We start from the raw sequence: 26,183 nt of genomic DNA, 5'->3' as shown, positions 1-26,183 counted from the left end.
TAGCATCTGTTAAGTGATATGTGTTGTCGTGGCCGAGTGGTTAAGGCGATGAACTAGAAATCCATTGGGGTCTCCCCGCGCAGGTTCGAATCCTGCCGACAACGATACAGAGCTTTTCCAGCTGTAGAAAGTTGAGATAACAAATCACCCCCTCTAAAAAAACATACTCCTGTTGAAGCCACAGGCTGAAAACAAAACCAGCAGATGTCAGAGTGAAATGATTATGGTGGTAGACATGGTTGTGATAATGAGAGTTATATTAATACACAGGGTTCATCTGCTGCTGAAAGAGATCAGTAGTCACAGGATCAACTACAAATTTCTCCCACTGCAGGAAAAACATATTTTTGATTGGCTTGTTGGCTTGGCTGTACATTTTCCCTTATAGGTCTGCAGGTATTGAGATCTGCATACACCAGTTGTAGACCATCTCTAAATGAACCAACTTCGGAAAACCAACCTTAAGATGTCCCTGTGTGGTGTCCACAGGCCGGCCATCTTTCAGCCATAGGATGCTTGGAGGAGGGATGCCACTGGAGATGCACTCCAGGCTGATGGACTTGTGAAGAACCACTGACCGCTCAGCAGGCCCAGTGGTTCGAATGGTCGGAGGCACTGAAAAGATTAAAGAGGACCGAGTTATTCCTCAAACTTTTCAGATCATGAATTTGGAAAAACACAAAGAAGCATTTACCCAAAGTTGCACTGTCCTTGATGCTTGCATACAGAACATAAATCACATCTGTCTCGTGAAATTATTAACATACAAGGTCAAAAAAACATCTAACATTTTGAGTATGGAAATTTCACCTTGTACAACCACATTGAAGTCCCTCTCATGGTCCCCAGCTTCATTCGTGGCCACACACTGGAAACGAGCCGTGTCAGAAACCTGTGCCCGGGAAACGATCAGCCGTCGCCCGCTGGCTCCCACCCTCAGCCCCTCACCCTGTCTGACAGGTTTCCCATCTTTATACCACCTGGAAAAACAAGTTATAAAAGTGAATATCTGCACCTCAATGTGTGTTTCTGTGTTAGTTTGTGTGTTCAGTCAGTGTCTAAGAGAAGGAGAGCTTCTCACGTGATGACAGGTGCAGGTGTTCCGGTGGCGTGACACTCCAGCTCCAAGGGGCTGTTGATGATTACTGTGCTGTCCGTCACATCATCAGCTCCATCAATAAAAGGAGGAACTAGAATTAAAGAAATCTTCATTACTTTTTATGTTCTTAAATGTGATATTTCAGTTCATCAGGTAATTGTTTGAAGGATTTGAAGAGCTTTAGTTTAGGAAAGCTGTGGAACTTTTTCGTCAACGTTTCAGAAATTTAACGGCTTTCCTTCATTTCTGAAGCTGAAAGTAACATTATAGGAAGAGATAAGTAAAAGCATGATGAGAAAATCTAGATAAGATCTTCTCCTCTCCTCTAAAGAGAATCAAACTGAATGCTGTTGTATCTGTAAAGACTTGTGTGCGTGTGTCAGTCAGACATGCAGAGCCACAGTGATTCAGCAGGTGTTTGTTTCCCATGTGGAATGCACACATGGTGCAGATAGCAGCAGCCTCAGCAGAAACTCCCAGTGAAGGCTCGAGTTACAAATGTGTTGTCGTGGCCGAGTGGTTAAGGCGATGGACTAGAAATCCATTGGGGTCTCCCCGCGCAGGTTCGAATCCTGCCGACAACGACACAGAGCTTTTCCAGCCGGCGACAGTTTGTCAATGATTGAGCAAACAATGAGGCTGTGGTTGTTGGGTAATCCGGTTTGCCTTGAATGGATTAAATTACTGGAGGAGGCATTTCCTCCTGCATGTGGCAACAGACAATACTTGCATGCTTTGCAAACAACAATAGGAATGGAACACTACTCTCCTCTGGCATTTACTAACAAGCAAGATGAAACAGTAAAAATACGTAGCAAAGAAAGGTTTTACAAGGACCATTGAGAGCCATATATAGAAAGCCCTTCCCTTCTCTCAGTGTAGCCACTGTGTAAGCTGCATCACTCTGTATACAGCAGTGCAGCAGAGGCAAGAATTTGTGTCTGCTTTACCGTCTGACTGTCAGGAAGCTCCTGCTGCTTCATAATGTACTGTTGCAATAAATGGTGAATCTGCGTGTCCATAACATTAAAGTCTAAACTGCTCCTCCAGATGAAAATATGTTCAAAGATTTTAGGTCATTCTTGTAAGGAACTTAATGAACTCCGAGGTCTGAGCAGTAAATATGAGATATACCAAAAAAACCTGAGATTTACGGTCCCTCATTTTAATAAGATCAGACTGAGGTACTTTTTTGAACACGTCAAGCTTTGTATTAAATACAGAGCTGAGTCAAATGTTGAACGCTTACATTTTGTGTTTGAAATATTGAGTCTATTGTGTGTCTCTCTATCTTGTTTTGAATATTTTGTTGTAAAAGAAGCAGCTGTGATCCAGAAAAGCATCCATATTTTGTTGGAAAACATTTATATTAGGGCTGTCATTTTAACGCGTTAATTAGATTAATTAATACACCGCAAATTAACGCGTTATAAAAATTAATGCAGATTAATCTGGATCCAAACCTGCGGGGCGTCCAAAGACACACTTATTTTCAAATGTCTGGCATTTACAAACCATTTGTTCTACTTGGAAAAAGTGGTGTTCTCGTCAGATTTTCAAATTTCCGACAGTCCCTGAATGTATCACACTTGACGTCAGCAACATGATTTAAACCAGACAGAGGGAAGCGAGAGGACTGCCGTCCACATCTCGTGTATTGATGTCCTTTTTGAAAATCTACAGAAAATTAACCATTTGCTCTAGCTCAATTCTGTAAAAAACAGGTAATTCTACACTCTGTACTGCATTAAAAAAACCCTGAATGATCGATATATGTCCTGTATTTAAATCTAAAGAATTCTTTGAAAATTTGCTTCCATCTTCCTGGTGTCATGTTTCAGCTTGGGGCTGCTCTGCACCAATGAGCAACAGTTTGTGTGTTTAGAGCACGTAAAACTGAAAATACTTCACTTTTCTTTGATCCAAGACTTGAAATAAGTGTTTTGTACATGGTTCCTCACAGTTTCCAGCCTTAAGCCCTGGTTCTCCTGACCTCATAGAAGTATAGAAGTTCATATTGCAGTGAAAATTGAGTCCACATCAAGTAAAAATGTGACAGAAGTAAAAACTATCCTAAAAATCAAATCAGTTTATCTTAGGTGCAGGACTGTGTAGATTTTGTAAAGATAGAACCATAAAGCTTTTTTCATGTGTTCCTTATGCCTCAGGGTACCTAAAATTGTGTTGTATATATTCCCAACTTATTTTTTAATGTTTTTTTAATGTCTTTTAATGTAATTTTAATGTCCCGGAATTCAAAATCTTTATTTTGGGACCTAAAGCAGATATGAGATTAAAATGCGATTAATTAGATTAATTAATTACAAATCCTGTAATTAATTAGATTAATTTTTTTAATCGCCTGACAGCACTAATCTATATAGATCACTACATTAAAAGAGATGACCCATCATCATATGTCCAACTTTCTATGAGGTGTTTCTGCGCAGACTTGTTAAAAAAATCAATTTCAATCCTTCCTTTTGTTTCCAACTTTACATTTTTTTATGGCCTTGCATTCTGAAATTAGGCAAATTCAATCATTGTACCATCTCCATGTAAAATATGGTGAGACAAATGTATCAATGTTTTCATTTGGGAGACTGTTTGACTGTTTTGTGTGCTGAGCTGCTGAGCCACTCAATGCGCTTACATTACCTAAAACTCTGACGTCGTATTTGACCTCCTTTTCCCCGGCGATGCTCGTAGCCACACAGACGTAGCGTCCAGAGTCCGACACCATCGCTGACATGATTTCTATTTTACTCCCCTGATCAAGAATGCGGACACTTTCGCCATCACCCACAGGAACTCCGTCCTTCAGCCAGGTGAGGGAGGGAGGAGGGTGACCGCCTGCATCACACTCCAGGATAAGAGGTTTACTGAGGACTACTTTCCTCTCAGTTGGTCCGTCATCTCCTCCTGTGATGGTGGGAGGCACTGAGGAGGGCGAGAGGGGAGAAAACAAAAGGAGAGCTAAAGCTTCGAGCTTGATTGAAACCTGATTTCTAACATATGCTGGGAGTTTATCAGCAACTTGTAAAATTGCTTGACGCTTGAAGCCACTTTTGCACACTGTAAGTACGAAAGTTTTTTTTTAATTCAAGTGTTTGCTGACTTCCCACAGCTGTTTGATATCATTCTTGAATGCAACAATTGTCCTATGTTAGTAAGTGAGGCCAAATGCCTTAAACCTCTGGTTAATACAACAGTAAGCTTCAGAGCTCAGCACATGTGGAAGATTTCAAATGAAGTGACAATGTATGCCTTGGTTCACAGTACTTAGTCATGTCTGTAGATTATCAGACTTACAGTAAACATCCAGTTCAAAGCTCTTCTCAGCGCTGCCGGCCACGCTCGTCACCTTGCAGGTGTACAGACCAGCATCAGACGCCTGCACTCGAGGGATCTTAAGGTAGTGGCCTCTTTCCATGTACTGAGCCTGCCGGTTGGACAGGATGGCCTCGCCGTATCTGTACCAGGTGATGGTAGGACTTGGCACTCCACGAGCTTCACACTCCAGTGACACTACTGTATCCAGCAGGGCTGTGACATCTGAGGTTATATTTCCACCTTTGATGGAGGGCGGCACTGAAATGATAAAACAAAAATGATGAAGTTGGGAGTTGGCATGTGGACATATCTGCACAGCTTTAAAAAAGTAGAGTATACGATCCACACTCACCATAGACACTGAGGTTGAAGTCCTTGGTCTGTTTCCCAGCTGTGTTCATGACACTACACTGATAACGTGCCCTGTCCCCAAGACGGGCACTTTTTATCCTTAAAACCTGCCCCCTGTTTGACACCTCTAGGTTTGGATCACCAAGAAACATCAACCTAGAAATAATTAAATAAATAAATATATTTGAGTTTTTTTAATCTGTTTAACAAAGTCAACACTCGTGTTGTGACACTTACTTTCTGTCTTTGTACCACTGGATTGTGGGAAAGGGAACTCCTTGCACCTTGCACTCCAGACTGATCTCCTGTTTGACGATGGCTGAAATATCTTGAGAAGAGCTCGAGCCTTCAATGGTTGGGGGAACTTTGGCACAGAAATAGAGAATCAATGTTCACAAACTGACTAATCAACAAAAACATCAATGAAAAAACTCAGAATTAAAGCTTTCCAACCTTCCAATAAACCCTTTGTAATTATTCTTCTACTCACCCAGAATATCTACTATGAAGTCCTTTTCTGTGCTGCCAGCAATGTTGATTGCTTTACAGCTGTAGCTGCCTGCGTCTGTTGTGGCAGCCTTCAGCAGTCTCAGGGTTTTTCCCATCTCAAGAATCTGGATGTTGTTACCAGCAACCACCTGTCAGTCAGCAAAGATGAATGCAATCAAACACATTTCTTTCTGCACAGCAGCTTCAGTTACAGTTTAGGAAATGCTCCCTGAAAGCTGCTATTAAGCTATAAACAGTCCATGATGATACAGGGATCTTCACCAAAATTGCTGCCTACCACTCAGAATTAAAAGTAAACACTGACTAAAGCCAAACACCTATTCAAATAAGAAATCCAATAAGGGAAGATGCACAACATATGAAATGTTTTAAATATCTGCATGGAGCCAAAAAATACTCAAAGAACAACAGAGCATCTTTGTTGAGTTTGCTAATATTAAGCAGATTGAAGTCAGCGCTTGGATTTTCCCATCTGTGCTCTGCAGGAACATTTAGTCACAGCGCCAAGGGAACAAAAGGCAGCCAGCTAACAGGGATGTTACTGCAAAATGAATGCAAACTCTCTGTTCTCACATCAATTTATCATAATTATTCTGTCATTACGGCTTTGAGCACGCTGCCACTGAGGCTGGCTTGGCTGATGTACACACACTCAGGCATGCACACAGGATCCAATGTGGTTCAAGTCTTGTCCTCTTTACCAGTGATAGGAGCCAATTTGGTCTTCGAGAGTACTTATATTAACAACTTGAGGGGAAAGATTATTATGGTTACATTTCTTTTTTAGGAAAAGTTTAGTGGTCCAATCATTTCAGAGGACTAAGAAGACTACAGATGAGGTATAGGTCAGATTGAATATATATGTTTGGCCTTCTAAGTGACCTGTGTTGGAAAGTTTGACAGCTGATTTAATAGGATTTCACTTACAGGACTCCCATCCTTATACCAGGTGATGACAGGAGTTGGGCTTCCAGTAACATCGCAAACCAAGTTAGTGGAGTGGCTCAAGACCAGCGACACGTTTCCTGGAGTTTCACCATCACGGAAATCAGGGGGAACTGTGAAGGTAAAACAGGTTAAGATTTATCCTGAAATGTAATCTTAAAAAGGATCAAATGTCAAGAAGTTTAAACAAAAATGTTATGATTACATGGTAGATTGATGATGTGCCAGTAAATCCCTCCCAGATAATAAACTTTTTATAAAGTCAGAGAGAAATAGAAACTTGGCTAATCACCGTTGACTTTGAGCTGATACTTCCTCTCAGTGGATCCAGCATCATTGGCAGCAGCACAAACATACTCTCCATTGTCCAGCGGTGACAGAGAGGCCAGAATCAGAAGTGTGCCGTCCTCCAGGATGGACACCCCAGGCTCATTACCCGTCAGCTCCTGACCATTACGCAACCAGCGAATGACTGGCTTAGGAAGACCTGTAAAAAAAGGATTAAAATATTGCAAATCAGCAACTTTAACTGTTATAATGTGTGTAAATATGTCTTATGAAGCTACATAAATACAGGATTGGGTGGATATTTCTTATTACCTTTGGCAGGGCAGGGGAATGCAATACGTTGGTTTGCAACTCTCTCCTGTAGGGGCCTGTTGAAGGGTGGCTCCAAAACCTCCACCACAGGAGGCACTGAGAGTGCACAAACACAGAAAGACAAATACACACTTCAAAACCTCTCAGAAAGCATCTGCAACAGTCTAAACTTGCAAAGACAACAGATATATTACTCTGAAATTATCTCAGCACAGTGTAAAGTAAGGACACAGACTGACACCAACCTTGCACCAGAACCCGAACTCGAGCCTCGTCTCTGCCTGCGATGTTGGTGGCTGTGCACGTATAGGTCCCTTCATCCTCCAGTCCAATATTCCTCAATGTCAGGCTGCCGTCAGGTGACACTGGGTATGATCTACCATTCTTAGTCCAGGTGAGGGTGGGCTCTGGGACCCCTATGACCACACAGGGCAGCTCCACAGGGTGACCCACTTGTATCTTCATTACGCGGGGGCCTGCTTGAATGCTGGGGGGAACTACAGGTTACACGACAAAGGAACGGAAATAAAGCTTCAGTGCTGCTGTTTGGTAAATATTCAGTCAAATTTCAAATGACAGAAAGATCTGGATTGCCCCCCTGATAACATCATTTCACAATATTCTGAAGTATTTGTCTTCTTCCTTACCCAGAACACTTAGCTCAACATATTGTGTAAGGTTGCCAGCAATATTTGAGGCAACACACACATAAAGTCCACCATCTGACACCCTGGTCTCTGAGATTTTCATTGAGCCTGAGGGAAGCTGCGTGTGCCTGGGAGGAAAATGGAAAGAGAAAAGAACAACTGAGTGGAAATATATCTTGCAAAGCACAGATTGATTTTTTTGCACATTAAATGACATATTAAATCATCTCTGGCATGACTGTAATTAGAGTTTCTACGGCAGGCACACAGTGGGTAAAACAGAACACAGAGAAGAGTATGATTACTCAGTTACTCTATAAAACCACAAACTAGTCCCTACGGCAAAGAACAGTGTAGCGAAAGCACAGCAATAATGTCGGGCGGCTTAATCACTACAAATATTTTTCACTCAGACTAAATTTTCAACAACAATTTTTTTCTGACTGAGTGATAACAAATGAGGCCATAACTGAATACTGCTCAAATATTTATACTGGGCTGTTAGATGATCGGAGCACAAAATCAGAACTGTGTGTTCACCTGGGAGAGAAAGGGGAGATGAGCTGCCTCTCCTTGGCCCAGCTGATGGTGGGAGGCGGGACGCTGCTGACCTCACAGGGCAAAATGGCATCCTCACCCTCGATGACGGACATTTTCATAGGCTCAGCTGAGTCTCCAGAGCCTGCTGTGTTTGTTCTGGGACGGACTGAATCAAATATATGGGCAGATACAAACAGAATCAGGGATTCGTCCTGCGAATCTAAAGTTATACATTTCTACTAGGGCTGCACGATTATCGCAATCGCAATCGCAATCGCAATGTCAGCACATGCAATTCAGATTTTTCTCCATGATAACCAAGCAAGTCTGTAGACTCATCATGACACAACTTTTTTGTATTAAATGGCAAGCACAATCGCAATCGCAATATTGTCCACCTAATCGCAAATCGCACCTTTTCCCCAAATCGTGCAGCACTAATTTCTACTCTAAAAAAATACATCACTTTACTTTACTTTACTTATTCTTACTTTGCATTACCTTAAGTTAGTTTACATTATGTTAACTGACAATACGATACTTTACAACATGCTTCTTAACCTTAGGTTTCCTTGGTTACATTACTTTTTGTTACATTACTTTTCATTATGTTACTTAAGTCATAATACTTTACATAACACAACTTTACTTTTTCTTTTTACTTTACATTACATTGTTACTTTGCGTAAGGTTACTTATCACTATGTTACTTTAGGTTATGTTACTTGTATTACATTTTTTAAAATCAAATTACTTTTCTTCATATTAATTCACGTGACAACTTTACATAATTTTATGTTTCGTTACTTGAGATTACGTTACTTGAGATTATTTTACGATAGGGGTGGGGGGAAATTTGAAATTCAGTATATTGGGATTTTTTGTTTGACAATATCAACATCAGGATTCTTTGTCAATTTTTTTTTTCCTTAATCTGTATTGGAAAAACATTAACACTTTTCTCTAGCAGAGGGTGAAATGTTTCTCTCTGTCTCACCTGATGTGCATTTTATGGGAAAATATGGCTCCTGATACAGTCATTTTCATCATCATTTTACAAACAGTAAAATCGTCAATAATAAAGAATCGCAATTTAAATCAAATCGGCACCCCAAAAATTGTAAAAGAATCAATCTTGAGATTTGCATATTGTTCCAGCACTACTGTACGGCATGTTACTATATGTCATGCTACTTTACCTCGTATTACTTTAAAGAAGAGTATGTATGTTAATGTGGTAAATTACATTATATTACGATAGAGTAAGATGCTGTGTGCTTTGTTATGTTATGTTTCGTACTGGTATGGCATGTTGCACAATGTTTTTTTTAACTGGTGGACGCTGCAAGGACTCTTGTCAGTAATCATATTGATAGTAATTCATTCTCAGAATAGATTAAGTCATATTTTATTAGTCATTAGTGGTGGCTCAACGCAAGATTTAGCTCTTTTAACTCTGTCTTATCTACTAAGCTCTTAAACTGAGGGGAGGCTTACCATAGACTGTGAGCTGGACCTTCTTGGAGGCAGAGCCGGCCGCGTTGGTAGCTGTACAGATGAACTCTCCAGTCTCGTTTCCAGAAGGGGAGGAGATGAGCAGGCTGCCATCAGAATCCATGGAGAAAGCTGGACCACCCAAGTACAGAAGCTCTCCACCCTACAAAACAAATCCCAGCAGGGAAAGGGCAGAGGTTAGAGTTTGTTTCATTAACTCAGCTTTATTAACACCCGACATGGTACTTTGAGAAAGAGATGTGTTTTGTGGTTTGACCCACTTTGCGTTCTTGAATTTATGATTTGCTTGTCTTCCCTGCTGTTAAATAAAAGGCTGAGAATAAAATGTTAAGAGTTATACAATCCCACAAACCATAACTCAGAAAATGTGATGTCTTAGCATGAGGGTTGTGTCATCTCTGGACTGTCTTTTGGATCTGGCATGATTAACTTCTCTTGACTTGATTGATGTTGAACAGAAGAGCAAAGAATCAGAGGGAATCACATCTTAACAGCTGGTATAAAACTTAGCACGCTTTGGTTTCATGTGTCCCTGAAGCCCCGTTCACTTTAACAGCATCATTTTTACAACTTCAAGAGTAAAAAGATGGAAAGAAGTAAGAACTGCTCACATAGACACATAAGTTTAAAGTACACTCTAACACACAACAGTGCACATTTTAAGATTTTGTGTGCTGTACAGAGAAGCAGGTAGAGGTGATTTCATGGGTCAGAACATGACACACACACATGCACTGTAATCAGACATTTCTTTACATGTGGCATTAATTTAGACCAGACTGGAAATGCACAGACAAGGAGGAAGATAAGGAACATGAGAAACCACCAGGAAGTAGAATGATCAGAAGAGAAATAATACACACCTTGGCCCAGGTGATGTCAGGGGCCGGTTCTCCGTTAGCATGGCAGGGCAGAGTGATGGGCGTACCTTCGATTGTGCTGAACACCTGAGGGCCAAGCTGTATGGTGGGAACCACTAGGAAATAAGAAATAAACAAGACAGTGAGTCATCCAGGGGTTTTGTGTGCACATACTGTCAAGTTTTCTCAGTTTCAATGGAATAATCAATAAAGAGGAATCTGTTGTCTTTTTTCAGCGTGTGACTCTGTTTCTGTTTTGTTTGGCGTTAGGTGAAAGACATAACAAAACATGAAGTGCTTCGCTGTCTTTTATCTGCACATGGTTCCCTTTTTTGTCAGGTTTTCAAAAAGTATTTCTCAATTGTCCAAAGTCCAAAGCTTTGTGTGAAAAGAAATGAACTAATTTTACGCACAAGGAACATTTCTTTTTTTTATGCCCATCCTGTCAGAGAATCCTAAATAACTTGCCAGAATATGACAAAAACTGCTTTTTAAAAAAAATTGGATACACATTTTTTTCTCTCGCTGAGCTCCAAACTCTGCTGTTGCCCTCAGCTGCTGCTGGTTCTGAAGCAGCCCAAAGCTAATCCTTTTCATGAGGTTATGAGCTATCTGCAGTGTAAACGAGATGTTGAGGAGGTGCAGTAAGAATTAGAAGAGGCCAGTGACAATCTGAAACATAGGTGGTATTTCATAACTCATAAAGCTTTAACAATACTCCCTTAATATGAATGAATATTTACTTCTGAGGTTTAAGATTTATTTTGGCCCAAATTATACACAAAATCAAAAACCTTGATTGGGCAGCACTATGAAGAATAAAGCCATGGTTGCTTTTCTATTTTGTGAACAACGTGAACCAATAATATGTTAAACTGCTGTTACATGAACATTTTTCCCTCAAGTCTCCACATGGTTCCTATAAGTCCATATACACACTCCATTTACATATGTTTGTGTAAGTTACCATAGACGTTGACAGTAGTGGTATGATTCGTTGCCCCGACAACACTTTCAGCCAAACAGGTGTAGTCTCCAGCATCCTCAAGGCGAACTCTCTCAATATGCAAACTGCCGTCTCTCCTCACGGTCACATACTGGTCTGAGGTCACCTGAATGATAAGTGTGTAAATAAGAATCCTTGTTATTTTGCTCATAGTGATAAGACATGGAAATATCATTTCTGCTGCATGTGCTCACCAAGCCATAGTTGTGCAGCCACTGCCTCTCAGGCAACGGATTTCCAGCCAGAAGAACACAGGGCAAAGTCATCTGCTGGTCCTCGATCACACTGAGCACAGTCGGGCTTAGTGCAATGACAGGCGGGACTGAGTAATAACACATACAAGTAAGATAAAGAAGGATACAAAGATGGCATTAAAGAGATTCAAGTTCATAGAGAGGGGGAAAATTTTCTGGGGTGTTTTTTTGTGCCAAAAATAGCCCCAAAAATGACTGTGGGTTATCGAGGTCGAGATAGGTGTCACTAGAAACTGAATTTGAATATTTATAATGAATTTGACGTGCAGAGTTTGAATAACTGAATTATAAAACTGAATTTGAATACATGATTTAAAATTGCACGGTGGCACAACGGTTAGTGCTGCAGCATTACAGCAAGAAGGCCACCTGGTTTAATTGCCAGTGGGCCTTACTGTGTGGAGTTTGCATGTTCTCCCCTTGCATGCATGGGTTTTCTCCAGGTACTCCAGCTTCCTCTCACAGTCCAAAAACATGCTCATCTGGTTAACTGAGCACTCTAAATTGCTCATAGATGTGAGTGTGTGCGTGAATGGTTGTTTGTCTATGTGTCAGGCCTATGATTGACTGGTGACCAGTCCAGGGTGTACCCCGCCTCTCGCGCAATGACAGCTGGGATAGGCTCCAGCCACCCGGGACCCTGAACAGGATAAGCGGTTTGGAAAATGAATGAATAAATGATTTGAAATTGAATTTAAGATGTTGAAACTAAATTTAGTTCATAGAATTATTATTTTAACCTATGTGAAAATTCTACATTCTATAGCTCTAGAATTCAAAAATTCAATTTTCAGTACAAACACTTCAGATCAAATTTTTCATTTCAATTTTACTTCAGGGAGATACATTTTGAGTAATCGAGCACAAATTCACAAAACCCCTTTTCACATCTACCATCACTTCTTTACAAACCAGAAGTGTGTCTTGCTGAACTGAAATTGAATTAAAAAAAAAAAACTACAATTGAATTAAGTGAACTGAAATCTTTTTTAAAACAAATAAAATCAATTTCAAAATATTAAGTCCAATTTTATATTATTCATTTTCATATTAAAATTCATTTTTTAATGAAATGATTCAAACTAAGCTGTTAAAGTTCAACACAATTGTTTTAAAACAGTTTTGACTGGCACATATGTCAGCCCATAGTGTTGCCATGAACACATTCTTGGTACAGCATATACAGTTAACTATTTACACAGATGCTTTAACCACAAAAAAATGTTCCTCCCCTCACACTAAGTGCATACTTTATACACATACAGTTTCAGAAACACACTTTATGATGGGGATGACGTCAGGGGTGTGGGCTGTGACAGATAATGGAGTGTCTTCGAGGGATTTTGATGACCACCCTGTCTCACGGGGAACAAAACCTCACACACACACACTCATCCATATCCACATACAGGCCATATGCCAAGTGCATTGCTCTGCGCTTGCACAACTGCTCCAAAGCTTCTCTACATGTGCTTCTGTGTCGGGCGTGTGCCTCATGAGAACGATCTGTCGACAGGGAAACGGGGCAGTGGGGCAGTAATACATTTCATCTGGGTGGGTCTGCTGTTTCTAACCTTTGGCCCACATATAAGAGTGTGGCGTGTTTCCACTGTAGAAAAAAAAGGCGTGAAACAGAAGCAGTGGCTAACAAGAAACATTTGTTGAAACGCTCCCACTGAAATGTGCTAATTAACTCAGGCTTCTGTGGGAAGGCTAATGGGGAAACACACACGCACAGAGACATGGATGAACAAACACAAAGACTGTATGTGTTGTTTTAGAAAATATAGTAGACATGGAGAGTTAACATGAGGTCATATTTTCAGATATCACACAGAGAAATAGACAGAATTTAAGAGTCAGAAATGCAAGACTTAAAGATAATTGCTCTCACCCAGTCCAGTCACAGTGATTCTGGCCCCAGCTGAGATCATACCAAACTGGTTTTCTGCCTCGCACACATACAACCCGTCATCATCCACCCACAATTCTAAGAGAAAGAATGATATTTAGGCATAAACTCCGGCATATGTTTGTGTAGTTTCTATGTACACACCTTATTAAATAAACCTACTCGTGAAATGTATTCCTGCTGTGTTTCGTGTCACAGTGCCATGCGTGCGTGGTTTCCTGAAAATGTGAAGTCCGTCCCCTCTCCTCCAGGTGAGCTTTGGTTCTGGGTGACCCTCAGCAGAGCAGAGCAGGGACACTTCAGAGCCAATGTCCAGGGCCACATCTGATGGCTCCTGGACGAACTTGGGTGGGGCTAAAACATTTGAGGTTGAAAGTGATCAGAGCAGGACCAGATGTTTTCACCCGTGTGTAACTCTACATTTTTAATATTAGAAGAAATATTCCTAAGTAAACAATCACTTATAAAAAAGTACAGAAAGCTGCTAAAGCAACTATTCAAAGCCTAAATATTATTAGTTGATTTTTTGTAATTTTGAGCTATTTGGATTGGAAATATTTCAACCAAGTGGCAACCTCCGGTCTAAGAATCTGAGACAATGCAGAAGAGCTAAAATCTGCTGTTTTTCAAGTGTCTGCTTGAGGCTGGCTCTGGGAGTAGCAAAGCCGTATGCAAAGCCCTTGTCACTTCCAATATGGCCACGATTCCCAATTTGCTTCATTTTCTGTTTCAGAAATAGACAGGTGAAGTCTGGGAGACAACTTCCATGTTTGATTAAGTCTTTAATTTCGAGGAGGTCTATTGAATGCTGTGCCACTCTTACCTCCTACATCAAGAGAGATCTTCCCTGATGAAGTCCCAGCAGCGTTAACAGCAACACAGGTGTATTCTCCACCATCGATATCCTGAGTCTCCTTAATCGTCAGTGTCCCTCCAAATGTATCCACATCCAAAAAGGGTGATGAATGCAAACGGACTTCATCTAAACATTAAAACAAATAAAGTTGTTCAACTAGCTAAATAAATGTGATAAAATAATGAGTTTGTGTCTCTTATAATGTCAGAAGTGTTACCTTTGTACCACCATATCTCCGGTTCTGGGATTCCAGATGCAGAACATGCCATCACCGTAGTTTCACCGATGCTAATGAGGATGTCACTTAAAGCCACTGTCACAACAGGGGATTCTGAGGAAAGACATGAGAAAATGAAAAAACATAATTCTGCTACCAGAAGTAGGACTGTGCAGACAAAAATAATGCCAAATTTCTTCACTTTAGACCTGTACAGAATATAGCAAGAGGGTAAACAGGCTTTCTGGTTCCAAAGGTAAAGCCAATGGCTGAGTGCACTAAACCTGCAAACCTGTTAAAGATGCTATTAGGAGGATCTGTTTGAATTGCACCCCCTGGCCACCTTGTGGCCCGCAGTGTCACACACAGTGTCGTAAGGTATTTATCAGTACTGTTGCGTAGCGATACGGTTGTAGCAGCCGGCTATATGTTAGCGATTGGCAGCCTGGTGCTCCAACGTATCTGTATGCTAACGTGACAGCAAGTAAACACTGTCCGTTTGTAAGTAGTTAAGGAGATGTTAATATTTAGCGTAGCTGGCATTCTGGTGCTTTAAGACATGTCAATAATGTGTAATGTTAGTTAACCCTGGTTAGCTATGTCCTGCCAGTCATCTACCAAGCAGAGCTAATGCAACCTCACTCTTCATTTTATTGATAGACTCTCAAGTTTGAACAGACCACTGCAGAATAACTGCTGTATGTGGGTTGGAATGAACATTATTACAAACAGCTTAGCCCCTCTATTATAGAGTGTTACAGCCTGAGCTGAAGGCTAATTAGCCTTTAGCTCTGGCTGTATCACTCTGCCATTTAGCTTTCTTCCGCTCTTCTATCTTTTTTCTGTCTGACACTTTGGCTCCTGTGTCCACCTTCACTACAAAATTAGTCATAGAAATTGTTTTCAGCAGAGAAAAACACAGACCTCTGTGTTTTATCTCCTTCTCCCTACTAAACTTCATCAGCCGGCGTGGTGTTCTCATAGAGACCGTTTAACAAATCAATTTGGTCCTGGTCAACCCGAACTGGAAGCTAAGAAGTAGCAATCAAAAAATTTAACTAGCAGTATTGGCGCTGATAATCTAATTTAAAGAGTGGATAACAATCAGGTATATATCTAGAAGGGAGACTTTTTAAAGGACACTAGGGGGTGACTCCTCTGGTAACGAAAGTAAGTATAACAAAATGCAGGTTTTCTTGCTGACAATTCTTGAGCAATCCCTTTTGATCCTCTGGTTTCAACCTACATTAAAGTTGTTTTTAAAAAAACATGATGGAAACTCTTAAAAAACCTTTCCAGTTTCCAGTAAAATTAACCCTGTAACTGACGTTCCTCACCAATGTAAGTAAGAATGGAAGTCATGGTGTCTGTCCCAGCCTGGTTACTGGCGAGGCAGCCGTACACCCCTCCATCCTTCTTCTCCATGTTTCTGATCACCAGTGTGCCGTCAGGAGTCATCCTGAGTCTGACACAAAGAAGACACAGACAGCACAGACATTATAATCAGGTCAGGAAAACATTTTTCAGTTCCAACAAAGCTTGCAACTTCCTTATTCAGAGAAATCATTAACATAAAAGCCCTTTAAGGGATAAATATAAGAAAAGGAGAATTCACCTGCTCGAGCCCATGATGAACATGTCATTGTGGGTCCAAACTAAACGAGGTGGGGGGTAGCCGCTGGCCGAACATCTGATCCTCACTTCATCTTCTGATGTGAAGGTTTGATTCCTGGGCTCAACTGAAACCCTGGGCACCTCTAGATACAAAAAAAAAGATAAAACTCAGTAATTTTTCTCCACATATTATGTTTACGACGGTTAAAGCCCTGTATGGATGTTCAAGTAGCTTCAAGCAGCAACATAAACTATGACTGTCTCTGAAGCAGGTGGAGTGGTGGCTCTCACTGAATCGAAAAATGTTTCACAGCATTTCATTCACCATCATTTCCTTTTTATTAGTGAAACAGAGGAAGATATTGAATCCAGATGCAGTGAGGTTGAGGAATTTCAAAAGATTTTCCAATTGATTCATGATGTGTAACTAAACCCTTCAAGGGCGTGCTTTGTCTTTTCTGTTCCCACTGCTTGAATCATCTCCAGGGCATCAGACCTTTCCACTGTGTTGAATAACACAAAGTGAAAACTGTCTGAGTGAGGAGACAGAAGAAAGGGATCAGTCAGAGATAGTTATCTGTACTTTAACAAGGAAGGAAATCATCAGTCAAATTTATCTTTTGGTTTTTCTTAATTCCTTACTGTATGTTTCCCAAGTCTATTGTGCTGCTTGAAGTTATTCCTCACCCGCTGTTTAAGAAAATGTCAAACACAGAAAGTGTCTTCTGCCTGAACTCACAGGTTTAAAGGTTTTCTGAGTGAGTACAGTAGGTGTGAAGGAATTTACCGACCCCGTCCTGATTTTTTGCCTTCAATCATCAGAAATGTCATATTCTGATGGAAATACAACACATTTACCAGATGTTAACTGTCAAATTTACAGGCAACACATCTGATAAATTGCACCCTTGACTTGAGCAAATTGAAATACCACCTCTTCACACCTTGATCTTAACCTTGGAGGCACCTGAGGCCTCACTGTGCTGGTTGTATGACCCAGATAAGGTCATGTAGGGACCCTCACTGTGCTCACAGGTCCTCTTCTCACGTGCCTCCTTCTGCTTTGAAGGTTAGCCTACACCAAAGGGGGTAGAGACACCCCTGATTTAAGAAAAGTGCTTCAAAGAGGGAAGAAATGTTCCTCTACTGTGATTCGGCAGTCGAACAAGCCCATCTCAATTACCTGCTCCATCTACCTCTCCATCTTCACTTTCATTTCATTTCAATTCATCTAATTACTCAACTTTTCCTCTCCGTTGGCTTCTCTCTACCTTTACCCCTGTTCATCTACTTAACTGTGACAATACAGAGCATACAAGTCTCCACTTCTCTGAGGTGAACCAGTTGGAAATAAAAAAGAATTCATATCTTCTTCATTTTTTCTGTCTTTCTTACAGCTCTTTAAAACACTGTGAGGAGTTTTCATGTTGTACTGGTTCTGTTGATCCCTTTAAACAAACCCAGTGGTGTTATTTCGTGGTATAAAGACAGAAAAACTTTTGAACTCTGCTTTACTAACATCAGTAAGCTCACATCCTTACTCTGGGGTTAGAATAATTGTTCTAATAATGTCAAAATTGTCACATTTGGACTTTTTTGTCCTCAAAGAGCAGTGAAGCAGAATAAATGCATATTAAATGCTTTATAAGCATCCAGAAAAAAGCTGTGACAAAAAAAATGGTGCAACCCAAGACTCCAAAAGAGGTGAAATGGACAGTTATTGTACCTAATATTGAAAATATGAAAAGGTTGACTTAATCATTTTATCTTAGAACACATTTTCTTAATTATACAGCGGGAAACAGATTGCATAGATGACATTAAGGGATTGGTTAGACACTATCTGATGAACTGACAGTATTTTTCACTATTATAACATGAGAAAGAACCAATAAACCTCTTTTTGTTTTTATGAAGCTATTACCTTTCCCTCTTTACCAAAATAAAATAACAAAAAGGGAAGTAAAGCATTCAAACACAGCACAAACATTAAATCCCCACCATAGCTGTGTTACTATTTATCAAGGAAAGTCCTGGTTGGAGATTTATTCATCTTAAACAGAATCTAAACAGAAACATTGTTTCTTTTTTCTAATCCTGCTCCAGTATCAGCCACAAGTTCAAAATATTATGTAAAAATTGATTTATTTAGAGAAAATCTCATTCACCTACCTCTAACTGCCTATTTTTTACCAGTAGACTAAATCCACATTTCAGAATATGTGATGCATGTTGATGCAGATTTTAAGGATAAACACTGACCCAAACAAAGGAACTTAAATTAAGTAAGAAATAATCGCTGCACTGTTAGTCTTATTTTACTACAGGAAGTAGGCCACAAGTATCAGAATAAGAGTTGCACTATTTCAAAATCGATTTGAAAACTCATCACAGTGCCTTTTTTCTTTTCTCTTATGTATCTGTTTAATTTTCACTTAAACAAAGAAGAATAAATGGTTTGTTCTATGTCAGCCTAAAAGCCTACAAGTGTACTTTACTGAAACCTCATTCAATTCACTCTCTTCTGACAGCAAAACAGTCATACTCTGTGTAGTATATCCTCACTAAAGTTTTAAAATGTGTTAAGTAGGGAGTTTGCATCTAAAATGAAGAAGAAGAAAAGATGCCTTTTCAAATTTTGTTGCTTTGACTCACTTTTAAGTGGGGCTAATAACTAGGATGGGACTGACCAGGGGGTACTTAAAAAACCTCCAGGGCTTGCTAACAGCTGTTTCCCAGAAACATTTAGGAGTGATGAAGCACAAAAAGAGAAGCAATAAGACATTTGTTAGAGAAGAGAGGTAAAAAAATTAAGCATGGGACAAGATGTTCAGGTGGGAAACTGAACAGCAGCGACCATCCAGTTAAACAAGGGACAAAGTTTTGGGAACAACTGTGGAACTAATCACTCAGTGAGATGAGCCAAATGACAGAGTTCTCCTCCAAACCTGTCTGCAGCACCGGTGTTAAACCCGAAACTTCCCAATCTGTGTCAGTCGGGTTTACCTCCTCCAGGCAGCTCCAAGTTTGAATCAAAGTAACCTTTATGTTTGTTCAAGTACAGGTCAAGAAAGAAAGCCAGCCCAAGGTGAGGTGGAACAATTTGTTTTTCTTTCACTTCAAAAAATCAAAACCTGGCAGGACTCAAAGAGGAGGAATTTCGGCTGAAGTGCGCAGCATATGGCCTTTGAGTTAGCTTCTACTGGGGCGGTTGATTTGGTTGTATAACACAGTAAATACTGGATATCCATTTAGATGGGTCAAATTATGTCAAAACAATCCTCGCTGCTCTCACTTGCTTCTTTGTTTTCTCTGAAATCCTCTCATAAAGGCAGGTTTCAGCAGCTGCATTACATCCCTGTTTCCTGGCCTGGCGGCGGTTGTTTCTCTGTGGTTTTGGCGCGATAGCCAGATACTCTCTACCATCTGTACAACAACGTGTTCCTGGTTCAGTATCAGTGAAGTGTTAAGAACAAGAATACGAGATGGAAAACTCAGCTTAGACTCTCAGCCTGAGAGTCAAACAGACTGTAAATCATTTTCACACATCTTAGGGAGCATTAAGGTGAATTACAGGGAGCTGGGGAGAGGAGGAGGGCGGCGGCACTTGGGAGAAGATTGTGTATTTGTTAAAGAGGCTGTGTTTGCCAGGAGTCTTGTTCTCTTCACTGTAACTCTTCTGTGAAGTCTCATAAACACACACCACTGGCTAAATAAAAGTCTCATTGTTGCTCCAGATTTTGGGAACTGATGCATACGCTCACATGCAGTGATTAAAAAAACACTCACCTTGCACTGTGAGGTAGATCCGCTCTGCCATCACTCCTCCTTCATTTATAGCAATGCACTCGTACCAGCCGGCATGCTCTGGGGTCGCAGAGGACACTTGTAGCGAGAGGTTGCTCAAAACGTGAACCTGTGGGTCCAGACGGGCATCATGACCACCTCTCAGCCAGGTTAGGTTGAAGCTGACAGTGCTGACGACGTGGCAGGTGAGGACGGCACGAGAACCAGGAGACACAGTCACATTTCCCTCCACTGTGATGGCCGGAGGCGGCTCTGCAGGGGGGAGGGGAGGATGTTAAAGGTGGCTTCCAAAAAAGTAAAGCAACACAGATAAAAAGCTCAAATCTTTAAATGTCATGGTTCTTTCTGATTCTTGCTGCAGATGAACCAGAAAAACACAAGCAGTCACTCATTCAGACCAAGTCAGAGCAGCTGTATGATAAATTAAAGGGAGACAATGATGGAAACATTAAATATTTTCACTTTTCTGTGTTTTTTCTTTGTCCTGCTGTCCTCAATAGTTTTACCTCCTCACTCTAAAATCAGCCCAAATCAAATCTGATCTGGGACCTTGAGCCTGAGCCTGTCATCACACACTTTTTCAGAGCTGAGATGGGGAAAGTGGAAGGGACAGAGAGAGGTGGAGAAGGAGGAGTTGGGTGCAGAGGCTTTGGCTCTGACAGAAGAAGGATGCCGGGGATTTCAGCACAGCTTCTTAGGATTAGGGTGACATAAATTTGGCAGGTGAGTGAGTTTTAAAACGCAAATGTGTGTTTCTGTGATAATGCAACACTTTCTTTTTTACTGGTCAAGTAAAAAAATAAGTTTTTTTGGCTGAGTTAAAACATGTTCCTCTCATTGTACGGATGTCAAATAAGGTAAAAGTAGCATAAAATGTGGACATGTCAGTAAAAGCTGTGGTTAACATTCTCACAAGTCAAGGATTGTTATTTTCCTCTGTTTTTACAAAATACCTCTGAACTACCATCTCATCTCCTTTTCTTCTTCTTGCCTGCATGTTCGTCATTTTGTTGGTTTGATGGGGTTCAAGAGGATTTGCCAGAGCAGGAAGTTTTTAGGGCAGCGGCATTTGGAAAGGAACTTTACAAAGAGTAAAAAGACTTGGATGCTGTCAGCTAGGTTGAAAAATATAACTTGTTACACTTATTTTAGTTGTGACCAGACGTGTGTAAAAGTAACAGGGTTGTACTGAAACTATGAACTACTTACTTGAACTGTTCAGTTGTGTGTTTTCTTTGTGCACAGCCAGATCTTTACAGCCTACCAAAAATGCTCATCTTACATCCTATTCACAGTCTGTTGCATTACAAACCAGGTGCACGGACCATATACCATAAACCTGATGGCATGATGGCTGTGAGGCATGTATAACAGCCTCATGTTAGGGTCAGATTTTCCATAAAGCAACATGAATTCTGTCATCATGCAGGTTCTCAGCAAGAGACCCTGGATCCTATGAAACACAACCCTCTTGACTTGTACGTTGATTGCAGCTGTATGTTTATGAGTAGCTGAAGTGTCAGAGGTATGGAGCAGGATTTGCAGAAACTTAACAGTGGTAATGATCTTAATAGGAAAAATAGAAATAAGTATTTTGTTATGTTGGAAGAACGTTTCAGGGCCTGTGTTCAGTCAGTGGAGGCAACAGATGTTGTCTACCCTCCCACTGGAAAGGATTACTTGAGAGGGTCTGGGGGTCTTTTATGTTATATATCAAAGATTGGGGGATATGAGAAATTGTGTTGAAGGCTGCTTTGCTTCTGTCATTTTTTCTGTAAAAGGGCACTGTGCTGTGTTATGAATATGTGTTTAGTGTTGTGTTTTTTTTCCCAAAAGAAATAAAAAAGAATTTGGTAGAAAAAAATAGAGATATCACTTTGTATGGGAGTGAATGACTCTGTTTGTGTGTGCTCACCTGATACATCCAGGAAGGTGCGAGCTCTTCCTGTCCCAGCGCTGCTGATAGCAATACACTCATAGAAGCCTTCATCCTTCAGAGTAACCCGAGGTATTTCCCATGTTGCATTGTCAGACTCACTAGAAGAGAAGGGGAGAGAAATTTCAACCATCATCTTGGGCGAGGGTTAACTGAAGGTCTTCTATAAGGGTTTTGTGAGTGTGAGAACTGTAGCATTTATTTTAAAATGTCAGAAAAATTAGCAAAGGACCGCTCACCTGAAAAGCTGATCCACCCCGAGGCGCCTCCCGTCCCTGCTGAAGCGCAGAGTGAAGGGAATCAGGCTCTCTATCTGGCATCTGACAGCCCCTCTCTGGAGGTAGTAGCCAGGAGTTGTAGCTGGCATCAGCACCTTAGGTGCATCTTAAAGAGAATTAAATGGAAAAAAGTGAATCATTGACGCTACTAATTGAGCATCTCAAAATTGTATATGTGAGAGTCACTGACCAGGTTTGATACTGGAGAAAGAGACACTAGAGACTCTCTGGAACACAAAGCCGTCAATATCATAACCGGTCACCCGCAGGAAGAAAGCCTCATTGGGTGGGATGAACTCTGTGATGTTCCACAGGCCGTACGGCTGCCGGTCGGGGTAAAAGCGGATTGGCAGAGTTTTAATCACGTCTCCCGTAGTCGACAGCAGCTCTAACCTGTCAGCTCGAGCAGGAGGTAAAACCCCCGTAGTGTTCAGCAGGATGTAGGTGGGAATACCTGGAAAATTGCCAGGACATACAGTACGATTAATACTCAGCTGTCCCACTGCTCTAAGATGTAAGTGAACACAACAGGTGAGAGGAAAAGCAGACAACAGCTGTGGTGTTTTTACAATTTGGTACGGTTGACCTCACTTACCTTGAACTGGCCTGCTGGAGGTCTTTTTGAAGTCAAGGGTGGGCTTTCTGGAAAACCCGGCTCTGAAGTCAATGGTGCTGAGGCCTGATATACGGACTGAGTGTCTTCCTTCACTAGAGGTCTGTATGACAGAAAGAGGACACGTGGATTTACAGATGTGTTTGTCTACAAGGAATGGTTCGTACATGTGTGTTTGTAGTTTTAGCCTCAAGCTCAAGTTTCGTTTTGATTTACTGTGAACCCAAATAAAACAATATGCAAAAAGAGAAAACCTCTCTGAACAGCTTTTTATTAGGAGCCCAGGCTGACAGTCTAAGGTGTTTCGTTTTATAAAACTCTAGGACACAAAAGATTGTCTGCATCAAAGCAGGCTCTAAGTGGTCTAAATGACAGACACAGCACTTGGACTGTTGTGTAACAGCCTTTTGTGTGCCAGCCACCCGAACATGTAGAGACAAGCCACTAGAAATGAGTCAAGGCTGAATATTTCACACTCTTTAATCTGGAGATGACCCTTTCAGTCTGAAATCCATACTCTGATCAAAAAACACGACTATAATCCTAAAGTGGCTAATGCCATAGTCATCTTGTCCTCACCATGTAGAGCTCTTTCTGAAGGCTTGACTGACACACAGACAGAGTAATTACAATGAAATACAGGTTGCTGAGCGGTGGAAACTCCTCACCTTAAGTTAGACACTTCAGAGGTGTCACAGACATTGACTCACAAGGCAAAGTGAGGCATGCAAACCTAAACTGTCATTTGCAATTGCCTGAAATGAAAGAGAATGTGCAGGTTTACTGCATTTCACAATTACTGAGCTCCCTTGGTATAAACTTCAATTCAGAGTGAACAGACGAGTAAACCAAACAGGATGCAGCACACAGACAACAGAGCTGAAACAAAGAGGTAACTGCGGGACAGCAGGGGAGCCTCTAATGCTAATTTCTGCCTTCATAAAAAAAACAATACCTGCAGTCATCAGACCTGCCCAGAGAGCTGTCATGGAAATATCCAGGGTCTTTAGTTAGTTGTAAATGAGGCCATAATAAGGGGAGAGGTCCCTTAAAGGTCATGCTACTACAGGAGACAAGAACAGGCCCTGTCATTAAAGCTCCTCGTTTCCCAATTTCACACCCACCCACACAGGCTGACCAGCACAGGTCTCAGTTACACCCTGACTCAGCTGAGTCAGCTCCTGAACCATGATGTGACATAAACCTTGTTATTTTAGTATCTGCTCTGAGAATCTTTAAAGTATATAATATTTCATGTTCTGAATTTTATTTCATGTATTGTCAAATGCAGCTTAATTTACCTTCACTGGAATCGGTCCATTAATGTAACTCAGCATACCATATAATTTGACTGTATCTGTCACTGGGAGTGACCATGCCAGGGCGGATTAATGTCAGCTCTGATTCACAGTTTACCTTCTGTGTTACACAAACATATTATGAGGGATGAGGGCAGAAAAGTTTTGGAAGCATTTTTCACTGAGTTTGTCAAAATGTTCTTGTCAGTGTTATAGTTATTCTTTAATTTGTACGGTAAGACTTAAAAGCTAATTTCCTCATGGGGACAATTAAGGGTATCATATGGTACAATTTCATATGGTATTATGTCATACCTTAAAGTATCTTATCTTATTGTAACATAATGTAATGTACGGATTGAAACTTAACTTAATGTTACACAACATATCATAACATAAACAGGATGTAACTTTTTGTAACATTAGGTAAAATAATGTTACATCATAAAACATAACAAAACGTAACATAACAAAACACAATGTAACATAATGTGGAGGTTGTAATATAATTCTAAGAATCATAACGTAATGTAATGTAACCTAACACTTTGTAACAAAGCATAAGATAATGTAAAGTAACATAAAGTAATGCAGTTTAAAGTAATTTAAGGTAACGTATTGTAACATAACTTATAGTAACATAACATACTGTATCATAACACAGTATAAATGACATAATGTAACAGTGTAACATAACGTAACAGTGTAATATAGCATAACATAACGTAGCGTAACATAACGTAGCGTAACATAACGTAGCATAACATAACGAAGCATAACATAACGTAGCATAACATAACATAGCGTATCATAACGTAGCGTAACATAATGTAACATTAAGAAATGTAAAGTAACATAGCATAGCATAGCATAGCATAGCATAGCATAGCGTAACATAGTGTATCTTAGCGTAACATTGCGTAACATAGCTTAACGTACCGTAATGTCATATCATTGAATCCTATAGGATTCAATGATATGACATTACGGTACAATATTGACATTACGGTACAATATTGTGTACAATATGACGAATATATTCGTCATATTGTACACAATCAAAGATGGCTTGATTTCCTGAGGATAAATTAAGTATATTTGATTCTGACTCTGGTACCACGCAGTGATAAGTGAGAAGGGGACACATCTTGTATCATAATCGGCCCAATATGAAGTTTTTTTATTTGTCTTTATTGCAGATAGAGCTCTAAAAAATTCCCTTTAACATCAACTCATGAAAAATGTCTGTCCTGTGAATTATTGGTAGAACAAAACTATGGTTTGAACCACAGAACTAGGGGGTATTTGTGTGGTAAGCCCACCTTGTACACTCCACCACAACATCCAATTAAAGGCAGATTAAAAAGGATCAAATTCCTCTTCAAACACAATCTATGGCCCAGAACTTAAACTGGGATGTCATGGGCCATTAGCCTTTCTGAAAACCAGCATGGCAGAACAGTGAAATCCTCCTTAACTATTTCTCCACATTTCTGTCGATTGTCCCAGGAAACAGGTTTTCCCGATGAGAGGCAGTTATTTTTAACCAGGAGCCTGATCAAGTTCTGTGTGGGAGATAGGAGCTGGAAAAGGAGACGTCCAAGAGGAGAAATGGGAAAAATGAGGCTAAGGAGACAGAAAGAACCTTCGCTGAAAGAGAGATTAAGGGGGGTAAATATATGAAGAGAAAGACACATGAGGAAGCAGAAAAGAAGAAAAATGAAGTAAGGAAGAAATTCATGATTGAAGATGAGATGCTGAGGCAGAAAAAAGACAGTGAAAACAGAAATAAGGCAAAAGGATGCAATTTCTTATTTCTAACATCTGTTTGATATCCCTCACCATTTCTATAAACACAGGCCATCATGTTAGTTATCTGGAAGTGAAGAAGTAAGTCAAAGGTGATATGCAACAGAAAATGAGTTATGCAGAACTTGTCAACTTTCAGAATCTTTAAGTTTCATTTTACATGTGATTGTAAATCATTGCTGG

The 26,183-nt window shown here is 40.4% G+C and overlaps 1 protein-coding gene and 2 non-coding genes across 3 annotated transcripts in view; 2 read left to right on the top strand and 1 right to left on the bottom strand.

Annotated features, from left to right (window-relative positions):
• hmcn1 (hemicentin 1) overlaps nt 1-26,183 on the bottom strand; it is an 84,338-nt gene that overhangs the window by 31,752 nt on the left and 26,403 nt on the right. Inside the window, exons 7-35 of the mRNA XM_074667921.1 lie at nt 22,876-22,996; nt 22,471-22,734; nt 22,242-22,386; nt 21,982-22,103; nt 20,049-20,318; nt 16,261-16,402; nt 15,983-16,110; nt 14,646-14,759; nt 14,396-14,554; nt 13,735-13,926; nt 13,555-13,650; nt 11,601-11,728; nt 11,368-11,512; nt 10,404-10,516; nt 9,523-9,682; nt 8,026-8,191; nt 7,486-7,613; nt 7,084-7,335; nt 6,839-6,934; nt 6,531-6,725; nt 6,221-6,351; nt 5,274-5,421; nt 5,021-5,147; nt 4,785-4,939; nt 4,412-4,690; nt 3,758-4,039; nt 1,082-1,190; nt 811-980; nt 461-615 (exon numbers count right to left, since the gene is read on the bottom strand). Coding sequence (XP_074524022.1) covers nt 461-615; nt 811-980; nt 1,082-1,190; nt 3,758-4,039; nt 4,412-4,690; nt 4,785-4,939; nt 5,021-5,147; nt 5,274-5,421; nt 6,221-6,351; nt 6,531-6,725; nt 6,839-6,934; nt 7,084-7,335; nt 7,486-7,613; nt 8,026-8,191; nt 9,523-9,682; nt 10,404-10,516; nt 11,368-11,512; nt 11,601-11,728; nt 13,555-13,650; nt 13,735-13,926; nt 14,396-14,554; nt 14,646-14,759; nt 15,983-16,110; nt 16,261-16,402; nt 20,049-20,318; nt 21,982-22,103; nt 22,242-22,386; nt 22,471-22,734; nt 22,876-22,996 — 4,692 coding nt within the window. The remainder of the gene's footprint in view (nt 1-460; nt 616-810; nt 981-1,081; nt 1,191-3,757; nt 4,040-4,411; nt 4,691-4,784; nt 4,940-5,020; nt 5,148-5,273; nt 5,422-6,220; nt 6,352-6,530; nt 6,726-6,838; nt 6,935-7,083; nt 7,336-7,485; nt 7,614-8,025; nt 8,192-9,522; nt 9,683-10,403; nt 10,517-11,367; nt 11,513-11,600; nt 11,729-13,554; nt 13,651-13,734; nt 13,927-14,395; nt 14,555-14,645; nt 14,760-15,982; nt 16,111-16,260; nt 16,403-20,048; nt 20,319-21,981; nt 22,104-22,241; nt 22,387-22,470; nt 22,735-22,875; nt 22,997-26,183) is intronic.
• trnas-aga (transfer RNA serine (anticodon AGA)) lies at nt 23-104 on the top strand. The gene has a single exon. It is a non-coding gene; the product is annotated as a tRNA-Ser (tRNA).
• On the top strand, nt 1,602-1,683 carry trnas-aga (transfer RNA serine (anticodon AGA)). The gene has a single exon. It is a non-coding gene; the product is annotated as a tRNA-Ser (tRNA).

This window comes from Halichoeres trimaculatus, unplaced genomic scaffold, assembly GCF_033239565.1.
Source record: "Halichoeres trimaculatus isolate MK-OKI-2021-1 unplaced genomic scaffold, fHalTri1.1 fHalTri1_scaffold_4, whole genome shotgun sequence".
Taxonomy (NCBI): domain Eukaryota; kingdom Metazoa; phylum Chordata; class Actinopteri; order Labriformes; family Labridae; genus Halichoeres; species Halichoeres trimaculatus.
Note: the sequence above shows the minus strand (reverse complement) of the source record. Positions and strands in the feature narration are given on the sequence as shown.